This window comes from Nesoenas mayeri (genome assembly GCF_963082525.1).
Source record: "Nesoenas mayeri genome assembly, chromosome: 6".
Lineage (NCBI taxonomy): Eukaryota > Metazoa > Chordata > Aves > Columbiformes > Columbidae > Nesoenas > Nesoenas mayeri.
The window spans coordinates 12,908,773-12,932,909 of record NC_137545.1 but is presented as its reverse complement, the minus strand read 5'-3'; the positions used below and the strand labels follow the sequence as shown (position 1 = coordinate 12,932,909).

General features: G+C 39.0%; 1 protein-coding gene across 1 annotated transcript in view; it reads right to left on the bottom strand.

Annotated features, from left to right (window-relative positions):
- The window catches only part of ERBB4 (erb-b2 receptor tyrosine kinase 4), a gene marked incomplete at both ends in the record, with an annotated part of 612,462 nt that overhangs the window by 152,715 nt on the left and 435,610 nt on the right, over positions 1-24,137 (bottom strand). Inside the window, 7 exons of the mRNA XM_080346338.1 lie at positions 4,481-4,680; positions 6,064-6,154; positions 7,724-7,797; positions 10,862-10,988; positions 12,054-12,167; positions 13,667-13,808; positions 17,831-17,949. Of these exons, the coding sequence (XP_080202464.1) occupies positions 4,481-4,680; positions 6,064-6,154; positions 7,724-7,797; positions 10,862-10,988; positions 12,054-12,167; positions 13,667-13,808; positions 17,831-17,949 (867 nt within the window). The remainder of the gene's footprint in view (positions 1-4,480; positions 4,681-6,063; positions 6,155-7,723; positions 7,798-10,861; positions 10,989-12,053; positions 12,168-13,666; positions 13,809-17,830; positions 17,950-24,137) is intronic.

The following is a 24,137-nucleotide window of genomic DNA, read 5'->3' as shown; positions in this document are numbered from 1 at the left end:
CATTTTTTTCTACGTTTATTTTGTGTGCACTCATTTAACATGAGTCATCTCCGATTGTTCCATTAAAAAACCCATGCTGGGACAAAAAGGCGGATTCTTCATTCCAGCACAGAGCAATGGTTACATGTAACTAGCAGAGCACATTCTCTAGCCAATAACTTTATAGTCATTGATTCTGCATTAACAATGTTCATGACGAATAAATTTTATGCGCAGTTTGAAGATGCCCATTTGCTATCTAAACGCTAAAACAACCTTAGGAGACACTATGAGACTGTGCTACAGGTGCAATGGCTGTTGAAGCCTCAACATTGGCCTCAAGTGAGCCCCTGGGCTTCAAGTCTTCTCCTGGAACCTGTCCCCAGGCCTAGGAGTCTTTAGGGTCTGTGCAGTTCAGAAGCCCCTTGCTGATGACCATGTACTGGCACCCCTTCCATGGTGCTCAGCCTCAAAGGTGCCTCTTTCTTCTATGTTCCCAGTGCACACAAGCTTGGACACAGCCCTGTCCCTGAACATGTGTGGGGAAGGTGAAGGAGAAGTCACATTCCTTCCAGGTACCCATCCCTCTCTGGCCCTGCATGGGACAATATTAGAAAGACAACACAAACAATAGAGTATTGTGGGGTTTATGGATTTTTTTAATTCAAAACCCACACATACATTTTGCTCCTGTATTTTCAACATTCTACAAACAGGTGAAGTATGCCCTAGGCTTTTAACCAGCTTTTGAAAAAGCCATCTAGAAGGTGGTGAAATATCTGGTGACTACTTTAACATTGTTAAGAAGTGGGAGAAATAGCAAGATCAAATAATTTACAGTATCAGGAGTATATTTTGTGTGTTGGATAATTCTACAGCATTTTCCACTGACTGAAGTCTGTCATCTTTATCTTCCTTATTGAGAAAAAAAAAATCAAAACAAAACCAAAGAGTTCTGCCAGACCTTATAATGTCAGCGTAATCTCAAAGATGAAACATCACAATAGACTGAAATTTTCAAGAAATATTTCACTCCCTCAACAATTTTTTCAATATTTCCTCACTGACTTACATGGTCAGCTGAATACAGCATTAAACAGCATGGAAAAGATGTTGCCATCTTGTGATATATGCTAAAAATCACTTAAATACTATATTGACTAGATTTTGGAAGTTCTTACTTGAGTCTTCAGATAAGATACACATGAACATCAAATGTTTGCTGTTATTTGCTTTAAGCCATTAATAATCACTAGGTAGTGAGGAAAGCAAAAAAAAAAAAGCTGATAGTGACTCAAAATATATAAAGAAATAATAATAAACACACCCAAGGGTGGCTGTAATAATTAACAAGGTCTAGACTGGCTTCTTCACTAGAAATCATGTGAAAAAATCTTTAATGGATATTTTTATTAATAATTCACACCCTGCCAGTTACTATGCAAACAGACAGTATTTCTACCATAGAGGATGGATTCCAATCCTGCAAATATTTAGTTCACATTTCCCTTCCCCGTTCTGATTAGTGTTATTTGTCACTCAAAGAGGCACGGGCGCATGCCCAAGTATCTGCAGGATCAGGATCTAGAGCAGGCAAAATAACTGAAAGGCAGAAACTGAAACCCTAGAGGCTTGCCCTCAAATCCCAAACATTCAGGCAGTGAAAGATTCAGAGAAAACTCTCCTGAAGCCCAGTCTGTTGCCTATGCCGAAAATCACAGGTGTTTCAGAGGATGCTGGAGTAATGCATCTAGCTCTAAGGGACAGCTCTGCCTTACTCCAAGTAACTGTGAAGATTTTTGTTAGACATTTAACCTGCAGCAGCACCCACTTAACTCCACAGAGGTGCTGACTGACAGGCAGAGTTGAAGCAGCAGGATAGTTCTTCTCATCTGATGTTGACTCTCAAAAGGCCACAAAATATTAATCAATTCATTCACACAGATGTGCATAGAGAAAACCACTGTTCCCTGTAAGGATTCTAAGACACTGCCTTCTGATCAGAGTAACTTGGCTCCTACCCTATGTTCATTATATACAGTCCCTTTAATGAATATAGGTTAAAGTCCATTTTTAAAACTATTCCCCTAGTACTGTGGCTTACATTGTGACTTCTTAAAATGAAATGAGTAAGATTTGTTTTCCTCAGGAAGATTCCCTTGGTGTTAAATTTCATAAAGTATCTTTAGGAGTATTTTTATTCCTGGAAAATAACTTTACTAGACTGCTAGCACAGAACTAGGCTCCTCCTCACCACTTGGATCATATTAAATTCCAACCCCACTGCAGGGAAAAGCAACTAGCATTCCACTGTTGCTGGGCAGATGTGGTTCTCATTCTTGGCAACACCTACATTTGCCAAATAATATACCTTTTTCAATAGTTGGATCTCTATGTGGGGGCAGAAACAGAAGAATGCATACTGGAATTATTATACAAACCATCTACAACTGCTCTAGCTGGCAAGACTGAAGGCAGTAGTTATTCACGGGAAGTCAGGAGCTTTCCTCCAAGTTTCAAAGGAGCTGAGGCTGCCAGGAAATGCATGATTTTCCCTTGCAAGGCTGATCTTATTCAATGTTCAAATAATATTCACCCTCGAACTCAAAACTAAGAAAATGCTTTGAGATGGAAAAAATTAAAAACAAGAGAACAGAAGTCATTAATATGATAACACAAAGCTCATGGATGTTGAGCTACTGGAGCTAATTCAAAACAAGATGAAGTTTGGTATGTGGAAAATAGAGACCATGCAGCCTTCTTCATCCTGTAACTAGTTAACTCACTTCATTATTCAGGATAACTCTTGGACTCATCCTCAACACTTCATTCCTACAGGACATTATCATCACGTGTTCAGTCATCTCTGGATGATGGAGAGAGCTACGCTACTCACAGACAACCCCCTGGACTCATTTACTCACACCTTTGGCTGGGTTACAGCAGCAAGGACATCAGGGCACAAAGCTGTTCCACACACAGGACACCCTTGTGCGCTCCCTCACCAAGCAGACACTGCAGCTCACCTTCACCTTCTGTAGTGCCTTCCCACAAAACGTTCTACCAAATGTAAGGATCTAATCCATAGCTTCACAGCCTACGCCACGGACATTTTTTACAAACACGCACAAGAACTTTTACGGAGAAATGAACTGGTCAACATGTTCTTCTGTCCCACATAACAGAATGTTTACATCAAAGGATAAAGTATGCTGCAATTTAAAAGTAGACAGTGGTCTGCTGGAGGTTAAGCAACAACCCTTCCCCTCTACACACTCTGGCATGATCACAATTGAACTATCTACTATCTACTACTAACTGCAAGAGGCATTTCTTTCACCATCACTTTAACTTGCGTCTAAAGAAACAGCCAAATAATAATAATAACAACAACAAAAAGAACAAACAAAACCACGCAGAGCCCTACCAAACAAGACTTTTCACTTCGTGTAGCTCTTACATGGCAGAAGAAATTAGAAAAAATATCGAGAAGCAGCAACAAATATATAGTTGTGTTTCACCTGACACTGGAAGGTACACTCATACTACAGGGATGAGCACAGACACAAATTTTCTCAAACCATAGAAGAATAGTACTTCAAAGGGAGGGAGAAGAAAAATAAAACAACAACAAAAATTCCACAAATAAAAGAATAAGTTAAATGTAGGACCACAGCCTGAAAAAAACAAAAAGCAAACACTTCTGGCTGGTCAAAGCACAAAACCCAGAACTAACACTTGAATATACAGCAATTTAATAAATCTCCTGTCTTGCTCGCAGTCTAACAAATGCTTAAAATGAACTGTATTGCTGCTACAATATGATTGCATTAATGCAATTTGCTGCATGATTTCTGTATAACCAAATTGTTTCATCTGCTGCATAGCATTAATTTGCTTTTCAGTACTGTAATCTCAGTCCAGGTATTGTCATGTAAGTTTTCCTGAAAGACAATTAGACCCAATTAAAAATAATCTTCCTTATCAGATAGGTCAGGTACAAAAACGAGGAACTCAGTGATCAAAAACAGTCCCAAAAGTCGCCTTTCTAGATTAAGAGAGGACCACTTTGGTGATGCAGAGTAGGGGAAGTAAAAGATGCTCATCTCACTCCATAAGGAAAGGGATGTAGTTTTCAATGTGTCAAATCAATGCCTTTCAGGAACACCACATTCACTGCACATCAATGGCGTTCAAAATCCATATTTGTGAAACTCTATCTCTAATCTGGAAAATTCACATAATGGCAAGGAAGCAGCGCTCTCTCTCTCCCTTTCATTCGTTCATACTTTAAAGCATTACATTTGCCTATAAATCTGCTCAGAGGCAGACTGGGCCAAATCCTTAGATTCTGTGAATGATCACAGCTCCACTGATGTCCACGGAGCTCCAAGATACACCAGCCAAGTTCCTGGCCTGCATTTTGCCAGTAATTGTATCATTTCTTCCCCAAGTGAGCCAGTCATAGGTGACAAGTTTTGCACTGAGCAGCAGTACTTACTGCAGTTCTCTGCCTTTTTATTTCGATGAATCACTGTCTTTTGACTGGGTGTGCTGAAGAGGCTGGTCCAGTTGACAGTGTGGTAGTAGCACAAATTGCTGTTGTCTGTTATGTAGATGTTGCCAGCACTGATCTGCTTCAAGGACTGAAACTGCAGAGAGGTAATGCCTTGTTGCTTTAGGATGAGTAACGAAAGGCCACTGTGATGAAAATTAAAAAAAAAGTATGAGAAAACAGGAATTAGCTCCAGAAGGTAGAATTTCAGTTAGAGCTGGTTGGGAATTCCGAATAGAATTAGTTCCTGATGTCAAGATGATCTTTCTGGCAAAACTGAAATTTGGTCAGAAAACTTTTACTTTGGGCTGATACAAATATTTTATGAGTCAACATCCAGTTCTATTGCCTGGAAAATCAGGTGTCTTGTAAGAATTGTGATACCACAAGCTGTGATGCTCACAGTGCTAGGCCAAGAGGGCGAGCAGAACTCCTCAACTTGTTACATGTCACCCATTAACATGTTCTTTGAGATAAAGTGCTGTTGAAAAAACTGCATAAAATTCATAGGGTTATTTTTGGACAGAATCAATAGTCTGATAGTTTATATGCTAAGGAGAAACTGACAAAGTCATGCTAAATGTATTAACATCTTCTGTCAGGCATCAAATTAATGTCATTTATAGTAATGCAGGAAAAAATTGTTGTTTTCAAGGATTTTTTTCCAGCCCACTTTCTAAATTTCATTTTTCTTTTGTTGTACTATCTGGTTATCGCCTTCATCAAAGGAATAGTAAAATATTGTCTGTGTAACACGGAAATGACTGCACATATTTTATGACTGAAGATTAGAGAAGACAATATCCAGTTTCTGGGCACCCTTTACGTTATTGTATTTTAATGATTATAATTGTTTTCCAGCTGTTTAAAATAAAAATTACTGCTTCCAAACAGAATGCTGAGCTGTAACTCAATCTCAAGGTTTCGCTGCTGCTCATATTGCGCTTGGGTTGCTGTTTAAGATGCCAGCAGAATCCCAAGACTGATTTACTACATTTACACAATGGGGAACCATGGTCTGCTGTATAAATCATTCAGGTGCCTTCTTGTGCTTCCCCCATTATTTCTCACCACATTCCTTCTGCTCAAACCATGTAATTATCCATGTATTTATCTTTTACCATGTATTTAAACCACCGTGTTCTTTAGGTACACAAGCCTGCACTTGCCATTGCAACCACATGAATTTCCTGATAATGGGGCTAAGTTTTACTATTAATGCCTTTTAAGTCGTGTTTCACATTCACAAAAGATTTTAAACTATAAAATGTACCTTACAGACAATAAGCTACAGCAATGAACTAAGACATTATTTAAAAAAAAAAAAAAAAAAAAAATCATTAGGCTCAGAAGGTATTACCCATTATAAACAACTGATTAGCAGATGCTGTTAATGAATACCTTGGTAACAGAGAAAAATACATCAATTTATGATGCCTTTCCCAAAGGATGTTGCATTCTGTGCTACTGAACAAAGAATTATTGAATAGTAATAAAAAAATATTCAATCAACAGAGGAACTATCTTACCTATAGAGAGCTCTTCCACCGATAGTAACCAAGTTAGAAAACACCCTGAAATCTGTCATATTCTCAGGCCACGACTGTATGTTCAAATACCCTGAAGGACAGATAGGCAAGCACATGAATGTCAATCATTTTAGCCATAAATGCTGCATTATTACATACATGAGTTAGGACAGGCTTAGCCTATAAATGAAAGTTAGTGCTGGTTTGAGAAAAATAAATAAATAGGTAATGAATGCTGCAGACTAACGTCTTTGAATTCATCAGGGTGCTCACCACTGTCTCCACCACAAAAGCAAAGGAGGACTCATCACAGCAGCACTACATCCACTTTCAACAGCCACAGTGAGGCTGAACCTAAACACAGGCTAGAACCTCGCAAGGCTGTTCAGCGTTTTCTGAACAATAGCAGCAGAAAAAAATGAAGATCTTCCTGAATTAAGAACATTCCATTTTAAAATGTGCTAGAGACTTAGAAGCTGACACATCTGTCATGGTTCATTGAAAGATGACAAACTTACTAAAACAAAGAATTTACATTCGCTTCTGAACGTGTGTGTGAGGACTGTCCATCACCAGAATATTCTCTGCACAGGTGTGTGGGAGTACTCGTTTTGTGCTACACAGTCCTTTACAGAGTGCAGTTCTCCATGATTTTCATTCAGTACTGGACTGAAATGCAGTACATCTTTAAGCACAGGGGTAATTCCACTTAAGTAGTGGAGTTGAGACTGTCAATTAGTGTGTTTAAGAATGGCAAATTACAGACACACAGATGCCAGATTATCTTTGACGTTAATTAAGGGAAATTTAGAGCTTACTTTCACTTTTAATCCCACTGGTTTGCTGAAATACACAACTTTTGAGAAGAGAAGCATGTGGGAGAGAACTCATTTCCAATGCCAAACACTTGTTGAGCTCCACACAGCTACAATCACACTACAGTGTCCAAAGAACTTTTTTTGTGCATGAACTAGAAATTTTTTGGCATTTTCCTATTTATACATAATCAGCAATCAATCAAGAAATCAAAACTAAAGTATCTTTCTCCCTGTTCCCTGAATGGTGAAACAAGAAGCAAGATGCAAGAAAACAAAGTACTCAGTTCTAGCTACATAACTGCACTGTAAAGTCACAAAAGATGGGAGGGACCATCACCTCACACATTATACATCTGACTTTAAATTACAGAAACTGATTTGCAGCAGCACCTTCTGTTAGAACAGAAGTAGCTGCAAAAACAGATTGGCTTGTCTGGATTTTTTTTCCAAGGCATATTTCAAATTTCACCTTCTTTCAGATGAAGAGAATGTTTTCCCACATTTCAGCACCATTTTCCTCGCTAGGTGCCCCCCCCTTGTCCAACACTTGTCCCACTTTGCTACCACAGCACCAAGACCCCTTGCCCACCCCACAGTAAGGTCTTGGTTCTCTGGTTCTTGTGCACCTCAAACATAATGGGCATTCTGTATTCATGAGTAAAGGACAACAACTTGTGAATACCAATTGATACTGAAGTTGTGTATTAAACTGTTATCAAATTTACAGCATGATGAGTTTAAAGAAAAAAAAAATCACCTTGTGTTCTTCAGAAAACCCAACAAATGACAACCATAAATGCAAAGTGAGAAGTTCAGATTATATAAAATCAGAAACATGTTACCTGTTATCTCTCTCACTGTTTGGAAGATATTTAATTTCTCTGGATTGATTGCGGCAATTGTGTGATATGGATCTCTGAAAGAATAAAAGCACAAAATGTGATGCTGAAAATAAAAGAAGATCAGGTCCTCAAGCCATACCATATGGAAGCAGTATTCAGGAGATCAACATTTTGCTTTTAGGCTACATATGTGCCAGATTTCCAGCTTCTTCGGACAATTGCTCCTGCGGATCCCATGTCTAACTTCTCCCAAGTCATGTTGCAGGAAAAGAATGGTACTTAGCAACTGTAAAGTTCAAATCATGAATGTTTTTGCAAATATTTATGTTCTTGGAAAATTAAGGGACTCTACACAACCATGGGTGACCTCCCTAATGGAAAGATGAATTTTCAATGTTTTTTTCCAGGAATACTAGATCAAATGGTACGGTTGTGATACTGTACTACCAGGGCTAACAAAACTGCTACTGAAATGCGTGACAAGCTATAAGCAAGGAAAACTAAGAGCATGCCAGCAGTTCCCGACACATAGCATTAAAAGGGTACACTTTTTAGAAAGTGTTCCACAGAAAACATCAAAAAGTACAAATCCTTGCCAAGCCAGTTTGTCACCTGAAAAATGAAATACCCCCATAAAACATTAAAATCTCCCGGTTGGATATTCTACAGTGTAAAAAGATGAAGCTGACCTTGATTTTGAGAGTGCCATCAGTTAGTAAATACTTCCCCCTCCTAATTTTAAAGGAGTAAAGACTCTCCAACTATTTAAGAAGCCAACTAGGTATTGCGTGTTATTGTTGTTGTTCCATACTGTCCATTTATATAATAAACTGCTTGTGTAGCTAGTGTCATTTTTTAAAACTCCTTTCTATATTATTGATTTGTAAAACTTAACAGATATTTTAAACAAAAAGTTGTTCCAGAAACACAAAGTTATTTAAATTAATTCTCAAATCTTTTCTTCAGTATACACTACTGCTATTTACACTTGAAAAAACTTAGCTTTGCAGAACTCTACATCTTCATATTAAGACTCATTGGACTGAGTTTTCTTCACAAAGAGTGAGAGACAAAGTGCTACACAGTTTCAGAACTATGTGTCCTAGGCTCATATTCTTCTGTTAAAATAGGACAAAATATTTTAACCTCCTGCTTTATAGTCCATAATTTAGATATTTTTCAGACAAATACAGTTTTATTCAAGGTTGGGTTTGGTCCCTTTAATTTTGACAGGGGTTTTTTTAATGATTTTTTAAAGTTTAATCTCATAACTTTGCAGTTAATACAACTTTGCAACAAAAGCAGTTCTAATACGCAAAATTACATTTCACGTAATGCACTGGAATAATCCACACAAAATTGCTCAAGTCCTCTAGCTGCTGGTCTTGCATGTGCTGCCATACCTTCTGTCCTGTGAGATTTAAGAGATTTACATCCAGCCTCTCAGTTGGCCATTTGGCCAGATCAGAACATGTGGCAGCCTGAGCACTGACTCCTGTGTGACCTTCTCCAGGGCTTCAATAAGTTTGATGCAGCATTTCCTCAAACCATCTGAACCAAAGTCCTTCTTCCCCAATGCTACATTAACCTTTCACACTGTACTCTCTGCTGGAGAGAAGACCAACTACACGAAGTTCACATTCGCTGGCCTTTTGAGAACCATTGAGCTGTAGGGCTCCACTAAAGTGGATTTTCAGCTGTCTTCCTCATGGCTGGAGTCAAGTTGTAGGTGAAGCATTATAACCAATCACGTATCAAATCAAGGAAACAAGTTGTTTCTTTCCACTTCACCTAGTAGGGAAATCTGAGCCAGCCAGCCTGGTGTCAACCACTTTATTATGATCTAAACATATCTTAATTTATGGAAACACTAAAGAAAAATGTGCTGGCACTGCTCATGCCAGAATTCCATTTTATATCAATCTGCAGACATTCAGTTAATGACACTTTAACTACATCATAAAGCTGCAAACATGGAGTTGGTTTGGGAACTGTATTTGAGTTATCAACTCTTGACAATCAGCTTCAAGCCATGTTAAAAGCTCCAAGGAACCTAAAAAACAAGTTAAAGTTTGAAGCCTATGCAGTGGTAGAAACAATTGAGTACTTTACACTGTTAATGTACCACAAAATATCTGCATACTTATTGCAACAAAGGGTCAAAAGGCTTGAATCTTGTTTTTACGTTTTTAAGATTTTGCTAATTTTAATAGGTCCTGAAACACCTCAAGTGTCACATGTAATTCACCATGGCTGATTACAACACGGAGGCTTGAATGAGTAAGAAGATGGAGTTATGTTTGTGTTGTCTCAGTGACAGAAAGAACACAATGCAAGAAAGCGGCCAGTTGCATCGGACCTCACCTGACCATTGAAACAAAGCACATCTGTCTGCCCAGGACACATCCCACCCTTGCAGCATTTGTGCCACACATTCACCTTTGCTACAACAGCAAACACAGAGTGCACCAAACTATAAACAACAAGGCACTAGTTATCTGGCTGGTATATCTTCCTTTAGAAGGAGACACCGGTGAGACTTTTAAATACTGATTCCATACCTCCACATCTTTAACCATTACTAAGACTTATTCAATATACAGCCACATTTAAATCAAAATAGTGGATTTAAATACCAGTGAGTTTTGTGTATCTCTGGAATTGAAACCTGACTATATACTTCAAAACTGATTGACAAGATGGCAGCTTTTTTACATGCAAACACAGTGCCAGGCGCTCAGGCTGTGACAATTTATGCTGGGTGAGGCATTCCCTCTGCATATTCTGCACATTAGACTGCTGGTCATACAAAACTGAAAACAAACTCACAGAAGGTAACTTCCCTTTCTCCCTTCTATTGTCTAATCAGCCATTATTGTAAGCCAGTACCAAGGATCTCATAAGGTAACCAAAGATCACAGTTCTCTGCCTAGAGCAAACAATCTAATTCATCCTTTCTTTTCCCAAAGGTTGAATCATAAGAATCAAGTTAACAGTTTTCTTCATAATGGGAAGCTGAGAACTGATTTATCCTCGATCTGGTATTTCATAAAAGAAGCTTGTGGCCATCATTAAGAGGTGGACGCAATTTGTTTCAACTGACACCATGACATAACATCTTCATATTTTGCCACTTACCCATGAATCCCAGTAACAAGGAAGATAAGGTTGCCATTGATCTTGGTACAGTTTATGAACTTGTCAATGTTGCTGGAATCCACTGTCTGAGCTGACACTAAACTGCCTGTCCCAATGCCATCACACGCTGCCAAAAGAAGGAGTTTGTGTAAAGAATTAGGAAAAACAATTACTAAATCAGAACACGATGGCCTTCTAGACCCAAGTCTTCATTTCTTTCACAGTTAAAGCAGCAGAGAGGAGTTAAACCAGCATGCTCTACCCATATTCCCAAAGAAGCACATACCAATTTAAAATAAACAATAAGCTAAAGTACCTGCCACAGGAGGACATCCTTGCACACAAGTTAAGCTATTTCACACTGGATCTAAGGCAAGTATAAACCACACAAAATCCCACTCAAGCCAGCTGTAAACAGGTAGTTGATAACTTACCTCAGCCTGGCCTGGTGGCCATGCCATCTATTCATGCTACTTGCTGCAGAAACTGAGAGGTCCTAACGCTGGTAGCTCCAGAGGTGCCCTTCGCTCTGGTGGATTTGTGAACTTACTCATTCACAGGACATACAACTAATTCTTTACTCATCATCCCAACAAATAAATTACTGGGGCCTGCAGAAACTTCAGTACTCAGTGAGGAAACTTCTCTGTTTAGCCATTCTACGTACTTTAGTTGCATTTTCTGGGACACATGATGCATCCAGGAACAAATCCTCCTTGCTTTCCATCACATAATGTATCATATCTCCCTAACTGGGCTCTTTTAATAGCAACCAGCAGCAGTATACATGAACCTTGTACAAATATGTGGTAACTTTTGTCCACACAGACTAAGGCCAAGAGCTTGACAGGAACTCTACACACGTATTTTTATGTATAAAACTATCTATTCAGCAAGAATCTTATTTACTGCAATTAATTTAAAGGTCTGGATAGTGCCTTCACTTAGAATTCACTGTGTCAGGAAATAAATGGAAATCTAACGTTATATTAATAAGACAAACCATACATTTTCATTCCATCATATATACTTCATGCTCAGCCTACATAGCTCAAAGTTCCCTGGATATCCAAAGGCTATTAATATTCTACAATGTAGTCAGGAAGGGTATTTCATGCCAAAATAATACCCTGCTCTGCTCTACTACAGAGTAGATCACATTCAAGAAAATCTATACTGAACTACTGCCTACCTTTAGGACAAATGTCAGTGCAGGGCTTGCACATCTTAATACCATTTTCTTCAACCTCCATCTTGGAGCTCGGACACGCACGGACACAAGAGCTGGAATCTACCACAAAGTTGTCTGAAGAGAAAAAGAAGATACTGTCAGAAAGCAAAGCACTGCACTAAATAATACTGGGACATATGGTTTTGGACTCTATGTCAATTCGTATTATTAATTATCTCTGCACTTCCATATTGACCTTAACATTTGATGTTCAGTGTTTTCAGAGGTGTATAAGCAAGCAAATCAAGCATGTTTTAGGATACTTATGAAAATCCATGAATTGCCAGGCCCAATCCCTTGTCCTCACCTAATTTGGTCTTACCATTATTTTTGGTAAAAAGAAGATACAGCAATTGGAGAGAAAGAAAGTAAGATGCTCTGCCATGTCTCTTCCATACATACACAAATATATACCTCTGGGATAAAACACTGAACAAGACAATAACAAGTATTCCAATTTCACCTTGTAAAACAACTGCCAAAGGGGATACAGACTGACCGTGCATAATTGAAAGCTTAATAATGTCAAGAAAGGAAAAAACAAAAGATAAAAAAAACCAGGTCAATGAAGTATTTGGACAAATAATCATATCCCTTAAGTAGTGTATGGTATGTAAGAAAAAATTATCTTGCTTCAAAAAACCCATCACTCTAAGCTTTGATAGTCAACAGCCTCAGCCTACTACTGTCAATTTGAACTCCACCACAGAGACTGAAAATTCAGATTTAGCTTTGGGTTGAATTATGGTTCCATTTATACATGTAATCTATGTATAAAATAATTAATGCATAGCAGAACTGTAAACCTTGGTGGGAATGAAAGGGAGAGCAAGAATACCATCTCCCGTATTTTTCTTTGTAACTAAACCAGTATATCAGAGACTACGTAACTGATGACCCTTTAAATTTTTCTGTTACTTGTCATCATCTGTCTGGCATCTCAGAAGCATGTGTTTTTTACATGCATGGGATTATTATTCTTTTTTTTTAACTCCCTCCTCCCCTCCAATTTTACTCTGGGACTTTAAGACTCTTGTTGTCAGTATTGCATTGTTTTTTTCCTCATTGGTACAGAACTGCTCAGAATATATTTATGGTAACTTTCTGTCAAACCATCATTACTTCATGTTAAGAAAAGGACATCAGTATCCTGAAAGCATTTGGTGACAGGTAGTGGAGTTATTTTCCTGAAATAGAAATTTCTACCCTTTACAATCCCATTAACTAATATAGGCCTTTGGCACTATTTTAAGAGTTCATTTTGAAATTTACAGATGCTGATCTAAAGCATGAATGTGATAAGTGGTGGTCAAGAAAACAGAAACCAGAGAATTCTCTTTCTTTAAGAAAATCACTAGGGTAGAGGATACCTGGCAAGTGTCAGCAACTCCGATTTTCACTGCCTTCACTGTTAATACATGACTGAGTTACTACAGCCTGCAAGCACATGTGGAATGATTTGAGATAGTGCACTATACACTCAGCTCTCATTCTCTCAGTGTTTTGTAAGGCTCCTGAAATACAACTTCAAACTTTCCATAACTGCAGGAAAAGGCAGCTAACAGAGCACTTACGTGGGCATTTTTTGACACAAAAAGCCCCATAGGTGTACTTGGCATTGTGATTATGCTCCAGTTGGAAGGTGGTAGGATTATATACAAAAGTCTGGGGGCACTGCGTGACACATGCACCACTGTCATTGAAATTCATACAGGCCTGCAAAACAAAGGAGAAAAAAAAATAAATTAAGCAATTTAGTTGGTTTTATTTTGCCTTTTTTTTTTTTTTAGTTTAAAATACAATCTTAATTGTTCAGACATGCTGCAACAGTGAGGAATATGATATATAGCTTTCTAACCTTCCTTCAGGGTACTTAGATTTCTTACTAGGATCTGGGCAAAAACATGACCTTTGAAAGGGGGTTCACCGAGTCCCCTTAATTTGAAACACAATTAAGTGTTACAGCACTTCCTACAAAAACATAACAACACTGTAATTTGCTTCATAACTATTGTTACTACAACCAATCAACTAATTCACACGCAATAGGACATTCTAAAACTGCCAAAAAGTGAACAGCTATTTGTCATAGTCAGTCTAAACAAATGCTAATGACTTTTTCAGAGGCTCAACCTTTAGATTTCTTACAGCATGAGTCCATCCTCCAGCTGAAACCTGAAATTCCCAATTAGAAAGCAAGAGGGATAACAACTTCTTTTGAGCTAGCACAGTAGGGGGTCATTTCCCTAAGTGGCAAGTTTAACAAGGTCAGTTGCTTCACACACTGAGAAAAGAAAATAGGACTTTGTATCACTTAGCATTCAAGCTCAGCCACCCACAGCTGACAGAGGACAGAGCCCTGACAAATGTGTGCATAAAGAAAGTAATGGTATGCAGGGAAAATAATTGGCCATGCAAGGTTGATAATTAGTAATAGAAAAACCCCACCGATTCTGACATTCCTTATCACCACATATTGTGTCTATGGTTTTAAGCACAGCTTATGAAAAACTGTTGGAGTAATATTCACAAAGCATACTGTAAATGTCACATTTCATGTGAATATGAAAGCTGTAGCCTGGCTCAGATCCCTCTAGCAGTTTAAGCAACAACTGCTACTGGATTCTGCTTCCCCACTAACCTCTCTTCCAGAAGCCAGGTTGCTTTCGAAGTTTTAGTCTAAGGATGAATACTTCTGGTCCTTTTCCAGGTTGTAAAAAATACAGATGGTTTTGAATCTTTAAACAGTCAACAAGTACAGCAACATGTGTGTTACATCTCCTCCCCTCCATGGCTGAGATTGAGGGAAAAGTGAAAAAGATTCCTCTGTTCTGCTGCTTTCATTAACAGCCCATATCTCTGTTCAGAACAGGACCAGCAGGACTGGGGGAGGTTACTGGTCATCTCAGAAGACTTCAGAAGGGAGAGGCTAATAATGTCACCAAGGGAGAAGGACAAAATCTGCTGTGGAAAGGGACAAACAGGGCACAGTCCTATATGGAACCAAACTCCTGATCTTGTCTTTTCCAGTTCTTTAAAATGCCTATCACAAAAACAGGCAGTTTCTCACAGAACCAGGTTGATGATTTGTTTGTTTGTTTTCCTTACAAAGGTAAATACAGTCAGTTACTTCTTTACTAAGAACTGGACCCTATCAATAGGGTTGTGACCCTTTACTGATTCCATTGGGCACTAAACCAGGCCCTCCTATGCATTTCAAGTTTTAGATCCGCCTTGGTTTTGAATGCAAGATAAGAACATCTCTAAAGCTTTGTTTTAGCATGCTTGCTTGCAGTTATGTCGGATGATGATTATTGCCTTGCTTTTAGAACCGAATATGCAAATGATTGCATGGCAGCATATGGAGGAGGGCGGATGAATTTTATCTAGAAATATTAAAACCATATTTACAACGGGACGCTGTTGCAAGCTGCCATAATATGCTGAAGGATTTGTAATGCTTCATAAACTGTACTTTTACTTACTAATAAATATTAATTTACTTTGTTTCCTCAACACTTTTTTACATCCACTGTTAACTTAAAAGATACTCTATCGTGTACATGAGAATCCTCTGATAACAGTCTAGCACATTCATAAAGTAAAGCACACCCATACTCTTAAGAGAGATGACATTTCTCAGGAAAAGCTCATCTAGAAGATTTGGGAACTTTTAATTTATGACTATAATGCTTTGTATCCATTTGTAACTGCTTTCATAACATATGCAACCTTCTAGTGTTTGGTGCTAAATGCTGCTAATTTGTGAATGAAAGCACAGGAGCATACACAGGGGAAAAAAAAAGTTGTATCTCTCAGCCAAAAGCTAAACACAGTTGTCTATAGCCTAAAGAGTTACACTTTTCACCCAGTGGGTACTAAGCAAATAATGAGTAGTCCTGAAAATTGCCAGACCCCTGCTGAATTTCTTTTACATTGCTCTCAGGCCAGGAGTGAATGAGAATAAAGTCCTGGGTGGTTCTCTGCTGGATCAGAACAAACACACTAGCTGATTTTCAGCATACAGATTTCCGTAACTGCCACAATTCAGAAAGTAACTAGTTTTCTTTCAGGCTACAGTATTACAGAACTTATGCTACAAATCACTTGTCCTTAACCTTTGAAAGTGGACACACATCAACACGTCAGCTTTGAGCATGTTCCTCAGTAGTCATATGGGAGCTATAAGTGCATTTTTAACTCCTTACCTATTTAGACTGCACATGACAAGGGAATGTATGTTATTTTACCATCTCTCCAGTCCGAAGCCAACACAGAACTTCCAGTGAGCACTGGATCAGGCCTATCATGTGTGGGCTGAGTATCGACTTGTGCTAAGTCCCCACCACAAAGAACAATTTTAGTAAAACCTGTTAGTTAAGTCAGGCCATCCCTGCATTTCGACGGCACCAAAAGAAGAGCGTTTACAATGTGGTTTTGAAGCACAACATCTACCACTATCAAACAATATCTGAACTGTGAGCAAGTTTCAAGTCCAGACAGGGAAAGATTTATCTTTGCTGGTTCAGTGTGATGCACTTGCCTACCGTATCAAAACATCTGCAACTGTCCATACCATAATATCCCTCCTCTCAATCCTATCTGGCAGATTTTAAAAGGAAACTACCCAATTTTGTAGATACTTGTCTCTTCGGTCACTTTGGTACCTTTGAAAATCCACCTCTTTGTGCATGTTCTAGTTCTAGGCTTTTTTAGGCCTAGGTTTGTTTCCTGTGAAAACATTAGCAAAGCTTGTCTCTGCAACCCTGTGTGATGAGCTACAAAGGTTTGCAATCACTGTTGGGTTCTGAAGCTGCTTACACTATTATTTTAGCAGGGCCTGTTATGACAGGACCAGGGGTAATAGTTTTAGGCTAAAGGAGGGGAGATTCAGGCCAGACACAAGGAAGAAATGTTTTAGACTGAAGGTGGTAAAACACTAGCCCAGGTTGTCCAGAGAGGTGGTGGATGCCCCATCCCTGGAGACATCCCAGGCCAGGCTGGACGGGGCTCTGAGCAACCTGAGCCGGGTGAAGATGTCCCTGCTCATGGCAGGGGTTGGACTGGGTGAACTCTGAAGGTCCCTTCCAACACAAACTATTCCATGATTCTACAATTCTAAGATTTTCAATAATGGACTACAAACAAGACAAATTTGTCTAAAGGCCTGTATGTTCAGATTGTTTATTTTTTAAAGGAAGAAGTTAGCCCTTTTCATCTTAAGCACACACAGAAGCATGCACTTGAGGTAGAGTATTTTGGAAACCACTTTCCTTCCACTGCCACTAAAAACCACACCCAGTAAAAAAGCTGAGTTTAAATCCAGCCTGGCAGTAATATGGAATGCCTTTCACATTGAAGCTAAATTGTATTCTTGGCTTTCAAATAAAAAGCACATGGAGAGGTAATAAAAGACATGATCAGATGTAATGATAAATACTTCTTAAAATTCCATATCACCTCTAATAGTTAATTTTAAGAAAGCAAGAGATAAATATCACAGAGATTAGCATATTAATGGATCCCAATCTGTATTTGCAAATCTGTTAATGGGTAATATTAAGCAGATAAGTGATGTTAATATGTGAAAAATATTAATGCTAAAATTTGCAGTTTAAACCTAGGAGTGCACACGCAATACATTAAAAGGGACAAAATTCTGAATTTCATGGATTAAAGCATTAAGAATTTGCAGTGTGACTCTCAGGAATGAGAAGAATGAGAATTTGCACACATACAAAGCAGTCAGTGTCTTTAGGTCCGGAACAGCCTCCAGCACATTCCCGGTGGCAGCAGTCGCTGACGTAGGGCCCGCAGCACCGTCCATCACACTGCTCGGCACACACCGTCTTGGTTACTTGGAGGAGGAAGGAAAAATTATCATGTCAGAAACAGAACTAAGGAGAGAGCTCTTCAGCTGCACACTGAGGAAGACAATAAATTGAACTGCATACTGAACAAAACCACAAGTTTAAGGTAATTGCTTCAACAGTACTGGCCAATCATACCTTCCAGAATACCTCACAATACTCTCTTTAGGAAAACAGGTGTTGCTCAAGGACTGCAGAGGAAAAAATTTTAAAGTGTTTGCTCTTACCTTTCAGAAATTCAGGTGGAATATTATTTTCAGATTATTAGTTTTTCTAAACGGTTGATGGAAGGATATGGGGGGGAAGAAAAACCAACCAAACAAAAACTAAAACACACATATAAAAAACCACAACCTACAAAATAACAGAAGAGCCCACCAGTTCTTTGTGAATATTCCCTCCATGAAGAACAGCAACAATCTCAGAACCAAATGCTGTTCTCAACGGTAAACAATTTGACAAATAGGAAAGGAGATAATAGAACAGAATACAACCTGCAGATTGGAACACATTTGGAAACACCAGTTACCTTTTCTAAATAACACAATCCAGTCTTCATTCTCAGGGGAACAACTATATTCTACCAACTGGAAAGCACGATGGTTCAAGTGGTACCACACTACTGTACCTCAGGGCTTAGTCTTGTGCAAAGAATGGTCAACAAGTGGAGCATCTTCTTCCCCTCACTCAGCTATAGCTTCTATCTTTATTTCATGGAAAAATAAATTAATATTATCCACAGGACTGTACCAACCACTGCCTAGAGAATGCCAGGAAGCTGTGCTGTCATCTGTCTTTTGATAAAAACAGGGTTGTTGCACTTCTGTAATTAACCTTTACCATTTATTTTGTTAAAAACATCTAATTAATTCTCTATGGAAAATACTTTTCAAGAAGACACAGAGTGCAAAATTCCACCCAACTTTCTGCTCAGTTCTACTATTTAATGTATCAGTAACTCCTTTATAAGTACTTTCCAATCCAAATTCCCTCCACAACTTTCTGGAAATACTTAAGGTAATACCAGAGTTTCTTGATATACAATGTATGTATTTAGTACATAAAAATATAAATAACCAATGAAGAATCATCATTTATAATCTATGGAATAAAGCAATGCACTTTTAGAGTCATTCCATCTTGCTGATACCAGAGGCAAACCCCCAGACAGAAAACACTTCAGTGCTTTATGCAATCTGATTTAAGTAATGAGGGGAATTTCTGTAAATGCACTTGCTGTCAACACTCCTAGAGAAACAGATCAAAGGATTTGTTTGTTTAAGTAACAGTATTGATAAACACTAGGACAGATATATAAAACAGTGTCATATGTTAAGCAAAACACTCATGTCTCAGTCCGCCACCACCACACCATCAGCTGACAGACAGTCTCATCTCATGAAAATTAATGAAGATGTCATTTAGGCAGTGATTGCATATTGTTTGTTGCCTGTTCCAAAACTGGTCCATAGCACCTTGATTTGCAGCGGAGCAGACACTATTTACTTTCACCTCCCAGGGGTGTGAAGCCCAGTTACCCTGACTTGAAGGAGGGCCCTGTTTACCAGAGGCCCCCGCTGCTATCAGCTTAAAAAAGTGCACCAGCAGCACATTTCCTTTCTTCTTTTTCTTCTTTTTTTTTAAAATTGCACTACCAAGGAGCCATATATATTTCAGGTGGATACAATCAACACCGCTACAAACAGGAAAAGACGCCATGATACCACACCCTGGCCGCTTGCTGGCAGAACGCTGCTAAAAAGCATTCCTCACCATTGCTCCACAGCAATTTAACACTTTGCTTAAACCTGGGAAGTTTTGGAGTAAAGCACTAATTGCACACAATTAGTACAAACCACCTAATTAATCCAATTACAACGTATTTACCTCAGTGCCCGCTGCTGTTAGGAGCGGGTCAAGATGTCCGCCGTGACTATATAACCATTGCTTCCCTGTGGAGGAGGTTTCCTGGCAGACTTTTAAAAGGGCAAAGAGGCCAAGGCCCAGCAGTATGTCCCAAAGCATCGGCTGCAAGAGGTACTGGGAATCCATCCCAGCCCTGAGGAGGGGAATCCGGCCCTGCTGCAGCATTACCCAGCTGCGCAACCAGCTCCAACAACAGCAACACATCTGAGAAATCTACTGACTAAATTATCTACCCTCTGCTAGAGCCCCACCATAAGGCTTGCCCTTTTTTTAAAAAAAAAAAGAAAAATTACTAACTTCTTAAGAGACTACAAGAATTTATTCCAGAGTAAGTTTTATTTTTTGAAAACAAACAAGTATTCCCCGCACCAGGGCTGAGCTGGGCCCCCTTTTCGGCAAAATACTTAAACAGAGTGCCTCCAAAAGCACACTCTTCTTACAATTGTGCACCAGCTTAATGAGGGCCTCTACCATGCTGCTCAGGATACGGAACATTCTGAGTTTTCCTGAGGACTAGAAAATTATAAAGTGGTTTGCAAAATTTACAATTACAGCAAAGGCTTGTCACTGTTCTGCCGTAATTGTTTATTTTACTGGGGAAGCAAACGATGCCAAGAGAAACGCCAACACTTCGTTCTAGGAAAAGGCCACAACGTACTCTTTATCTTCTGGTTCACCGCATGCAGTATTTGCATTACGACTGCCACTGAGAGGCCACTCACTGGAGGACCTGTCAGATGTCTTCAGTGGCATCACACAGCAAGACAGAAAAGAGATTATCAGGCTCTGGGTGTTTTTAAGGACTCCTATTGCAGACAGTTTGCAACGAAGGGTTTTCCGCAAAGCAAAACAAATACAAGACAATACTATGTATTGTTTGAAGTCATGAAACAATCTGATTGTTCAAATTCCAATGAACATGATTCAACGGTTCCTGCTATTATTATCGTGAGGTAACCCTATAGAAAAGGTACCAAGCTGCATGGGTTTAAAAGGTGGCAAGCTTTACCACATAACTTTCCTCCAAATGCAATAAATTGATTTTCTAGTTGTAGCTCAAGACCTATCCAGAAGAGTGAATGTTGGTGGGTGGCTCCTAGAGGGGACACGTGGCTCGAGCTGGTGGACAAGGGTGATCAGGAGCTCTCACGTCACGTCCTTCTTGCAGCCCAGAAACACACGTGAGATCCAGGAGTTCTGGGCTGGGACCCCAGAGGCATTTTAGGTGCCAGAAAATAATTTCTTCACCCAACATAGGTGTGAAGAAAGCCTTCGCTAGTCACAGCTGAAGCCCCAAGTTTCAAATCAGACTCTTGAGGGTCAGCACAACTTTCCATCCTGATGCCTATTGATCCTTTGTGGGATCCCAAGGAAGCTGAGGTTTGGCTGCACAGAAGTGTCACAGTTGGGGCCGGGACAGCAGAGGACAGGGGCAAACACCAGCGTCTTGAAAAAACGTGCCGTGTGTTGAGACAGGTTTCTGGGGAGCACAGAACACTGACTGCCAATATTTCACTGCAATATAGCAGAAAGCTATGTTGGGGATGGGGTGTAAAACACACTTCATATATGTGTGCAATTAATCAGCCTCTCTTATTGTTTCCCTTAATCTTTAATTATGTCAGGGCACTACAAATCTATGAAGGAAAAAATTAGAAGTAACTAAATCAATGAAAAAGTCTTATGAACATGCAAAGTTATTAGAGAACTACAAGGATTTTCATTAAAGATGCTGGCTCCAAGCAAAAACGCTGGGTTACCCTGATTGATCTGAGCTGCTGGTTCAGCTTTTTCTGTCTCTCCCACCAGGCTCCCGCTTGGCTTTTGCTGCTCTAATTGGGTTCTTACTGCATCGGCACCTCCTTCTTCCCAGCAACATCAGCTCAGGCCAAACTTCTCTCCACATACACAGTCATGGAGCATTTTACATCTGCTGAATGTTTATGTCTCGGGTTTGATTTAAATGCCACTTGCCCTTTTTGCACTCCCTTAGTTGAGCCTATATTTTGATTTTTCTCTTTTGTTTCAATGACATTCCTCTAGAACAAAGTGCATAATGTGTTGTTTTAGTAATATAACACATTCAATTAGTAAAATTTTCAATGTCTTCTACTATGAAAAGTAAAAAACAATCAAAAAAATCAAACTCTTAGCAGACACCAACAGCAAAAAGAGTAACAACTTAACCATAGATTTTCAAATTTGATTAGGAACTTCCAAAAGCATTTGTTCTTCTGGGTGTTTGTTTTGGTTTTCTTGGTTGGTGATTTTTTTTTTATTACGTGGTTTACATTCTATTTAGTGGGTGCCCAATACTCTTTGAAAAATAGAGAATTTAAAAAGTATTTCCACATAGGCTTTTCCTAATACTGAAGCAAAAATATATCTCCTAGCATTTAAACGTTCAATATTAATATTTACTGATATTTTAATTGTAAAAGAAAAAATGGATTGTTAACTGCATAAAGCAGTACTCTAAAATTACATCTTCTCTACCTCTTAAGAGAACAGCTTATTTTGAATTTCCTATTAATTGACTCCTTAAAGACGTAAATTTTCTTGTCACGTTTAGAGAGACATTAGGACAGAGTTAGATGCAGGTGGTGTTTCAGATAGGGTTAGAAGTACAGAGAAATGTTGCTGCAAGGCAACATAAGAAGCAGCTAGGTAGATGATATTCAAGTAAAAGAAAAACAAAAGGATTTTGATTTTTTTGTAATTTGAAATGAAAGACACGGATTAAGATCTTTCATTTTTTATCCTTTCCCAGGAAAATAATTTAAATCTTATCTTGGGAGGGGGGCTCATTAGAATTTTTCGCTTCAGTGACTCAATAAAAAAAATGAAAATATTAAAATGCAGATGTACCTCTGAGTTGTTTCTAGGAACAAAATAGTTCGACATGAGGATGTAGTCCTACTGAAGTGCTTTCCTACAGGCCTTTGAAAGACGTGCATCTCCAAGGTGACCAGGTTAAGGTATATGCTATGTTTGTGATACCATTCATCCTATCTCCAGCTTGTATCTAAGAATAACATTTATGAGCCTGAAAGCCAGGCATGCTTTTTAAAGTCAGAAATAAAGGCAGGAAAAGCACAGCACCACTTGCATTTTTATGTTTGTAGTCTCATATTCTTGGCTTCAAACAGTTTGCAGAAAAACACATTTTGAGAAAGTGCAATGAAGAAATGCCCACTGCCAGCCTAATATTCAGCCTTTTTCTTAAATGCTGCTGTTTACTCAATGTGCATCAAGGTCAGGAGGCAAAGAGGAAATATACAATATAAAATTAACTCCTGTCCCTGACAATAAGAGGCTGCAGAGTGTGATCAAAGCTAAAAAGGCGTAGAGCAGCTATTTCAAATTAGAAATATGTGATCTGTGTATCTCCCTGGAACTTAGATGGCATATGTCTTTCCATAGTTTATTATTTTAAATGCACGGTCGTGCCTTAGCTTGTCCCCAGTGTTTGGATTCGAGAGGGCAGTCACTGTGCAGAGACAGCTGTCACTCCTGGAGCAAACCTGCCGTGCAGCTCTGCTAAGCTTCTGACTTCCTAGCACTGCAGATAAGTTTTTCTCTCTCTGGTATTAGTACATTAATCCCCCAAATCAGTTCACTTATCAGAGAGCAGTGCTTTGTAGAGGTTGAGACCGTGGGAGCGGATCCTGCCACATGGACTTCTGCAGCCACACCGTGTCCACTTGGACTTTCCAGCTTTAGATAAGGCTGGAGCCAAGGCCTGAGCCAGCATCATATCGTCCTTATATAAGTGCCAAGGTTTTACAGTATTCTCAGATCAACTAGCCACATAAGGCCTGAATAAGTCTTGTCAAGTTGGGATGAATTACCCAGGTTCTTACAGAGTTAGGTGTTTTAATATAGATAAACAGACCTCTCATTAGGACAGAGAAAGAGCAAGCATTAATTAATTCTAAGCTAGACATGATATAAAATAATTTGATCAGATAGGGTTTAATTCCCTTTCCATTATCTACTTTAACACAAAATCTTGATTTAAGGGGGCTTCCTGAGCACTGACTTCCTTGGGGCTTTCATAAAGACTGCCAGCAAAGGAAGGAGATGTACTAGCTCGATTCACATAAAGAAGAATCTGCTTAACATCACTGTATCTGGTTTGTTTTACAGTTATTCCTACAACCGGTCCTAAAGCATTTTTAATTACACCTGCAAATAAAGCTCAATACAAAACAGCAACATTCATGTAAAGCACATATGAACTTCAGTG